Consider the following 7,975-nt stretch of genomic DNA (forward strand, 5'->3'; position numbering starts at 1 on the left):
TAGTTACTCCCTTCTTCTTGTTCCATCTCGTTCAGTGAAATGTTTTTTGACAGGTGCCAGTACCTGTCCTATTTCCAGTCATCCCTTAGTACACCAATACACAGATCAAGGCACTGAGCCGCTCCCTCTTCCCTTGGGGAGAAGCAGAATGGTAATTTTAGCTATTTCCCAGAGCAGGATATGTTATTAGTTGGCACTCATGTTATCAGACACTTTGCCATTCAAACTACCTTTTATATCAGCTGCAACTGGTCTCTGTTGACAGTGGGATTTCTAACCCTTATTTCTAACACAGTCATTTTGATCTTTATCAGTTCATTGATCTGTCCAACAGCATTTGAAACATTTTGCTATATTAATCTAACAAACGCTTGCCTAAGGAAGCACAAGCTGTGCTATACTCTGAAGTTCACTTTTTTTTCCTCTTACTCTGCAGTCTTACTGCTACAGGTATCGCTGTGCAGCCCGTAGTCAAAACACTCCCGACAGCTCTGCTTCAAATCTGGGATTCCGCTGTGCAGCAGACACCTTGCCGGAGCTGCGGTGACCAAGTGGGCTGTCACACTGAGGCACGAGGGGCCGAATTCCACCCGAGGAAGAAGAGGTGTGTGGAGTGTTGCTTGCTGATGACACAGAATAGAAAAATCTAGTGCTTAAACTTCCTGCTGAGGGAAAAAAAAATCCAACACCACTCAACAGCGCTTGAAAAACCTTCACGTATTTATCTTTGGGGAACCTGGCCTGGACTCTTATCCCAACCAAATGTTCTATCGGTGAATTCTGTTGATTTTAGCAAGAGTAGTCTGGAGTTAACTAGCACAAAACTGAGCAGAAACATGCCAGTTGTGTTTTAAAAGGTTAATTAATAATTTCTTTTGAAAAAATCTTTATTAAATATTTATTGTAATAGTTTGAATTTCTACACTCAACTCCAATAAACAAGGACTTTATAAACGTCTAGACAGCTTTAAGAGAAAATTGTAGGAGTTAACAGTGAGGACTGGAATACAGACAGCTATCTGCATGGGCAGTTAGTGCAGCCCTTGCATTACATTCCTGTTGCAGTGAAAATCGGGTCCAGAAATGTGCTTTTTCTGGTTAGATACTTGCTCCTATTTAGCAAGTGCCTTCCGCAGCTGCGGGATGATAATCCTCAGGGTGATAATGGTTAGAAATGATGTACATATTTGAATAAAATTTCAGGCATTTATTTATGCTGAAGTCTTTTATTGATGGAGAAACACTGGCAATTTTCTTTGAGGTTCTTGGACACGGCATAGGCTTATTTTGGGGACTTGCAAATTGCAAAACCAGTATCATTAAAAACTGAAGCTAACAAATGATTCCACTGGAATAAAAGATTACTAAAGTGAAAAGATGGCAGATGTAACTGTGAGCCCTAAGGCCTAAAAAGGTAAATTTTGAAACTGTTATGTTTTAAAAAAAAAAAAAAAAAAAAAGAATCCCATTTAAAAGGAGAGGCAGTTTAGCAAGGAGGAAGGGAAATGGGAATAACAAGAGCTATCTCATTGTGGGATCTGAATGTACTTCAGGCCTTTCACCAAGTGTTTTGCACTGTCACTCACTAGCACACGGTATCTGGTCCTATTTCTGTGCCAGGCAATTGCTTGCTCTAAGCAGAGACTGACCAAGCGGTTGCCTATGCGGCAAGCTGGGTGCCAGAACGGCTGTCCTGTCGAATGTGTCACCGTCAGCTTGTGGCTGCCCTCTAACAGGCCTCTTGCTGCCTGCCTGTAAAACAGGGATTGAACTTGGCTGTCTTCTCGGCTGCTTTGAGACCAAACAGTGAAAAACGTGGTGGATTAACAAAAACTTTTGCATTGATGCCAGCCCTTCCCAGCATTATCTTTTCTGTAGTAAGTTGGGTTTGGGTTTAATACAACCTGGGGTTAATACAAATCCATTGCTTGCCAGCTCCTTCTCCACTTGGTGTTTGATGTTGAAAAGAAGATATTGGGGGATGTCTGGGGAGCCCTTCAACAAACACCAGCCTCCAGCGGGGGGTAAAGGTGATTCTAGCAAGTAGAAAAAAATAATTCCAGAATACACCACTATGACTTGGCACTCACATATGCACGATAAAAGCTGTGGTAAATATTTTGTGTAGTAAAGACTGCCTTACCACCATTAAGTGTTTAATTAAAATCTATGTATTAAAACCATCTATTTTACAGAGAGGAATAGGGAAAGATTCTATCTTTATTTCTATCTTCCTAAACAGCACGTCTCTGCTCCTTGAAAAAAATGCACACAATTCCCTATATTGGAAAATTCTTATGACTTCATTTAAATAAACAGCTTGATGATGCCACACCATCAGGTATATGTCAGTCAGTGCTCATTGTGCTGCAGGCAGCACGTGGGGGAAAGTTTTCCTGTTCTTCTGCAGAGATGATAGAATGTGTCCCATCCATGCTGCTTTAGTTTGGATAACGGTTATTGCGTTTAACTCAAGGATATTTAATGAAAGATGTTGTAATAAATGTGATCAGATTTCAATGGGAAAGTAAATCTCCATGCTGGAGTGAGTATTGAATATTGAAATGTTGATAATGATTACTGCATTTTGAGAGTAAAGGAGGAGGGAGGATTACAGGGAGCTCACAGTCTTTGGAGCTCTTTGATTGGGTTCATTGTGAAAGAGCACACCAAACTGTGAAGTGGTAGACCGGGACTCTGAAGCTGAAAGGAACCTGAAGGAAAAAGCGAGCAGAAATGCAGCAGGAAGAAACAAGTGTCTATTTTCTTTTTTTAGTCCCTTGTTAGGGGATTTTTTTTCTTTTTAGTAGGATTTTGCTCCACACCTCCAGACAGCTGTAGTGCTGAGGCATAGCAAAGCGTAATGCACATGCTGTGTGGAAAAAGGCCATTAGCGATTGCCATGATGGTCTAGAATTCTATGACAACCTATCATTTCATGTTCTTGCAAGGCCTTTAATGTGGCTGGCTGTTTTCAACAGTACAACGCTCCTCTTTTTCTGTGCTGTGGAAGTTTGTTCTAACCAGATAATTGATAACTGTTCACTGGCTAGAAGCAGCATCAGCTGGCTGGGACAGAAAGGGTAGGATTGCACAGAGACAGAAGGCTCGGCTGTGTTCTCTGGTTTAAGGCTGGTGATGCAAGGACTAGATATTGCTAATGGTGTTTGGGTTTTTGCGTTTCAGGTTTTTTTTTGTTTTAATCTACACTTCCTTAACTACTCAAAATCATGCCAAGTACATATTTGTAACAGGAAGCTAACAAACTGTGCTGTCATTTTGAAAATGAGGAATACAGATGGTATTAAAACTAGTCTTGAAACTTTTTCCAGGAGGGAAAGAGGAAGTAGATTGGATCATCCGCTCCCAGCCCTCCAGTCCCACCGGCTGTAAGTGTCTGGGTGGCTGGCGCAACGCCCTTTGAGGGAAGAAAACCAGATAAGCCTCTAAATAGGACAAGAGACCTTGCAACCCAAGCTGTGTTCTGGTAGACAGTGCAGCGTCCATCCTGAGTTACAGGATCTGGAGAACTCTTCCAGAGAAGCAGGCACTCTTAATGAGGCAAGGATTAAAGTTAATGGCCACTCAGCTTTTAAGTGGCTTTTGACAAGCAACTGAAATCCTTTGGAAGCTTTCTGTACTGACAAAAGTGATGCTTTAATCATTAACCCTAAGAAAACCATGCAGTAATCTTTCTCTTGAACTAAAACCACAGCCCTATGTAAATCTCAACAGCAGTTCTTCATAACGGAAGCATGAAGATATATATTAAATGGGAAAAAGCTAACACTGAACCTTATCAAGGAAGAATAGGTAAACATAAAGTAAGATTTTGTTTAGCAAATAGCAAAATAATAGCAGCAAACTATCCCTTGTCTGTTTCAGGTTAATCTTCCAGGTCCAAATCAAAGTGGTCTTTTATTTGGAAAAAAAAAAAGTTACCAATGGGCACCCGAACCAGCCAACCCCCCCCCCCCCAGATGTGCAACCTTGTGTGTCTGTGTGTTATGTCAAAGGTTATGAATACAGTTAAAGATCAAACTGTACAGAGCAAATAACCTACAAGTTTGTGCTGCTGATGGTGCACTGTGGCACGACTGTAAAAAGTAGCATTGCAGTTAATCTGTCTTGTGCATCAAAGTTGGGGGAAATTCAAAACAAGCCTGTTTGAAGCCTCCTTAATTTGAAAGGAAGTAGAGTGACGTAACATGCAGTTGCAGAACATATCTCATCCAGCAAGCTCTCTCCTGTATCCCTGGTGTGAGGAGATGCTCAGTAAAGCCATGTACATGTGTTAGACCTGTACAAGAATGATGAAAACAAGAGGCAATAATCTCCTCCCTATGCTGGGAGAGGACAGGCCTTGCTTAATGCTGTCTGACTCTGCAGGAACAGTGAAAACAAATCAGTAGCTGAAAGGAATGCTCACATATTTGTCAGCCATTCAACGATGTAAAAAACCAAATTTGTTGTTGCTCAGATGTACTTTTGTATTTCCTACTTTAATCTATTTCAGAAGTCAGAATAGTAGCATCATACTGCTTTAGACTGCAGAGTTGGAATTTGCTTCCTAAGTAGCATAATAATAGTGCTGGAAAGTAACATGGATGTGCTGCTTGCTATTACTGCAGAAATATTATTAGATGAGCCTTGAGATAGATGTGATTTAAAAAGATGGGATGATTGTACTTCTTGGAGCTTGCAGTACTGCGCTGTTTACACAGCAGCTAAATGGTCATGAAACTGAACTAGTCACTTAAAACCAGATTTTGGCATGCAGCTAGATGTGACTGAAATGGAAAAGGTGAGGGGTGAAGCATTCAAGCTAATCTTTCTGGACAAGTTTTTACATCAATAATAATAAGCTATTTATGTTTCGTGGAACAAAAAAATTTTTAGCAAGTAAGTAATTTTAAAAAAAATCATTTATTTTAATGGTATTTAAGAAACCTAATGCCCTTCTTGCAAATATCAACATTCCTTTGTCTCATTCTCTTGTGTAATTTTCAGTAACGTCCTTTCTGTGTACCAATGTTAAAGTTCATTTTTTCTGAAAGGTACAAATTGAGAGAGGTTTAACTTACAGCAAGCTGTCAGAAGAAAACAAGAAAAAAACACCAGGCCTGGCTTAGTAACTGACTTTGGAACATCCTGAAGCTCCAGTGCTCCTTCATACCATCCACCTTGAAAACAGTCTCTAGGATGCTGCATGAAGTTATTCTCAAAATCTTGTCTTCCAGCTGTTACTCAAAACCACACATGCTTCCTTGCTGGAATACAGAGTTTTATTCAACTGCAATTTAACTGCTAAGGAAAATTATATTTTTAGGTATACTTTGGGACTGAAAAGCTACAGAGAGCTCCCTGAGCAAGTGTCTGGTGCAGAAAAGAGGGAGCTGTCCCAAGGTAAGAAGGAAGCACATGTGCAGGAACCACAGTAACAAGGTTTTCTCAATCTGTTATCTTCCTCTAAATATTTTTGTTCTCTGTTAGTTATTGGTAAATTATGGAATCTTCCAGAATAATCATATGAAAGTTCCTCTCCTGCAGAAATATCAGTGGCTGCGAAAAGTGCCAGTTTAGGCACCATTGAGTCAACTCGAACTGGCACCATAAATAAATTTGGTTCACAAGAATGATTCAGGAATCTGCCTATATTACCAATGCATGTAGGGTCAACAAATGTCTCCATTATCTGACCATTATGGAGGTGCTCCCTCACCACTATAATATAGTTCGAATCCTTTGATGTCTGGGCCTGAATTCTTCTACGTGCCTCATTAAAGCCTAAAACTTCACCAGCATATTCACAAACAAATCTTCCTTTAGCTATGAATTCCAGAGTACGAAGACCCCACCCTTTCTTTTCAGTCTTGAATACCTCAAGTCTGAGCTGCAAGCCCCTCTGAACAACCCTGTTTTGACAGGATTCACCACATTGGCACATGGCATTGCATTCAAAAACAGGCCTGGTGTACTCCTCCTCTTCACCTGTAGGCCTCAGACACAAACTGTTGTAATTTTCACCAAGGCGTAGACACGAGCATGTGTGAACCACGCAGGAGCTGGTAAGACAAGAACACCCTGGAAAAGTGATTTCAGTGGGGTCAATGTCTCCATCTGCTCCAGCGACGTTGTCTGGGCTATACTGCAAAGAGAACAAGAGTCAAATCCTTGTCATGTTCAATGCTTCTTTCCACAGAGGCTATCATATTTTTAAGAATTCTGTGTTTGGCAATGGCTGCTCTCTGAATGTGGGGAAATGAAATAACGAACACTTCTTTTTCCTGTAAACTTCTAATTACAATTCTAACTTTTCTAGACCATTTTAAAGAATGCAAACCAGATATTCCATATAGGCTGAAAAAGAATCGATAGTCTGTTAGTGACTGGACTTCTCAAAGTAGTCTGCTAGCCAGAAAAAAAAAAAATCTTAGCAGGAAAAACATGTCATCTAATGGGATCTAGTTTACTAGATAGAGTTTTTATTTAAATAGCAAAGTATCTTTAAAGTAATTTCTCCCCCTTTTGAAGCGCTCAAAAAACTACTTACAAGGTTAGTCTATAGCTATTTTAAGTCACAGAATTTCAAATGCCCATTTTTGTTAAAAATTAAGATACTTTCAATTTATCTATTCAAAATGTTGCAGTCAAACTTGCTCCTGCTAATTCTGTTACAAAGTGATGATGGTGTGCACTAGCACACCTCTACATATGTACAAAAAAGCTGAGCTAACTACTCTGTTGTGAGGGTAGCACATGAAAGCTGAAAAACACCTTCTCAAAATTACACTGATGCCCCCAGCAGGTGAATGATTATAGAACCATGGACTGTTGCAAAATAAAAGCTAATAGAAACTTTGCAAAATATAGACAGCTACACGTATATTTTTACTTTCTTCTCACCATTCAGCTTGCAAAGCTTTATTTAGAAACCTAGAGTATGTGCTATTACTAAATATTACATTTCACAGTAGCTTATGTCTGGTAGCTTCTGGGTGTTGGGAAACATGCCAGTTCATTTGGAAGGTTCTTTTTTTCATAAACATCAGCTTTCTCAGTCATTTGGCTTTACTCAAAACCAAGTTTAATAGTCCCTTTTCTGTTCCCATCTTCTCCCATTCACAGACTACAAGCTTTCCTATTTCTGTTAAATACCAGCGGCATACCATGCCATTTAGAAAGGTTAGGGTCTATTTGGATGGGGTCTTTTTTTTTTCCCCAGGCTTACTTGAAGCTGCTTCATTCTGTTTTCTAAATACCCTCTAATTAATCATTGAAGCAACATCCTAGGCAATCAAGTGTACTTCCAGGAAACGTGTTTGGAACTTACTACAAGTGATACAGAAAATAGCAGAAACTGGACTATGCCCGAGAAAGCATGAAAAAAGTTACGCGTTTAAGGTATTGCCCTGTGTTTCTAGACGGCATCTTTTCCTGTAGATGGTTGTGGAGCGGGAAGCCTCTGCCAAGCCTGTCGGTTTTACTCCCGGTCTAGTTTCAGCCGCCGGCCGGCGCTGACGCCCTGTAGCGCAAGAGCTTTATTCCTCCTAAACGGTGACGTTCTCAACCGCGCGATTAAAATCTCCGGAGTGCCAGGTATCGGGAGAAAAACTGCGTCTGTATACGTGACGGGACCAACCCCGAGGGGCCGGCTGCTCGGTGGCGGGGGTGGAACGCGGAGCGCAGCCCTCCCGCCCAGCGTCACCCCGAGAGGGCAGGAGCCGCGTTCCCCGCCGTGCCCGTGTCCGCGACGGGCTGCTGAGGGGACAGGGTGGCTGAGGGAAGAGGCCGGCTGAGGAGACGGGCTGCTGAGGGGACGGGCTGCTGAGGGAAGAGGCCGGCTGAGGGGACGGGCTGCTGAGGGAAGAGGCCGGCTGAGGGAACGGGGCTGCTGAGGGGACGGGGTCGCTGGGGGGACGGCGCCGGCAAACGGGTTCCCTCAGGCGGCCCGGGCCACGATGGCCGCTTCTCT

General features: G+C 41.8%; 2 protein-coding genes across 2 annotated transcripts in view; one reads left to right on the forward strand and one right to left on the reverse strand.

The window, feature by feature from the left end:
- Positions 1–1,374, forward strand: part of SUMF1 (sulfatase modifying factor 1) — a 33,805-nt gene extending 32,431 nt beyond the window's left edge. Inside the window, exon 8 of the mRNA XM_010570412.1 lies at positions 437–1,374. Within this exon, the coding sequence (XP_010568714.1) occupies positions 437–547 (111 nt within the window). The 3' untranslated portion in view covers positions 548–1,374. The remainder of the gene's footprint in view (positions 1–436) is intronic.
- Positions 1,375–4,969: 3,595 nt separating this feature from the next.
- Positions 4,970–6,154, reverse strand: LOC104833635 (histone-lysine N-methyltransferase SETMAR; the record flags this gene model as incomplete). Its single annotated transcript, XM_010570426.1, has 1 exon — positions 4,970–6,154. A coding segment is annotated over one exon (804 nt), but the record flags the coding sequence as incomplete, so codon positions are not given.
- Positions 6,155–7,975: the final 1,821 nt, after the last annotated feature.

Source organism: Haliaeetus leucocephalus, unplaced genomic scaffold, assembly GCF_000737465.1.
Source record: "Haliaeetus leucocephalus isolate CR32 unplaced genomic scaffold, Haliaeetus_leucocephalus-4.0 Scaffold2, whole genome shotgun sequence".
NCBI classification, from domain to species: Eukaryota; Metazoa; Chordata; class Aves; order Accipitriformes; family Accipitridae; genus Haliaeetus; species Haliaeetus leucocephalus.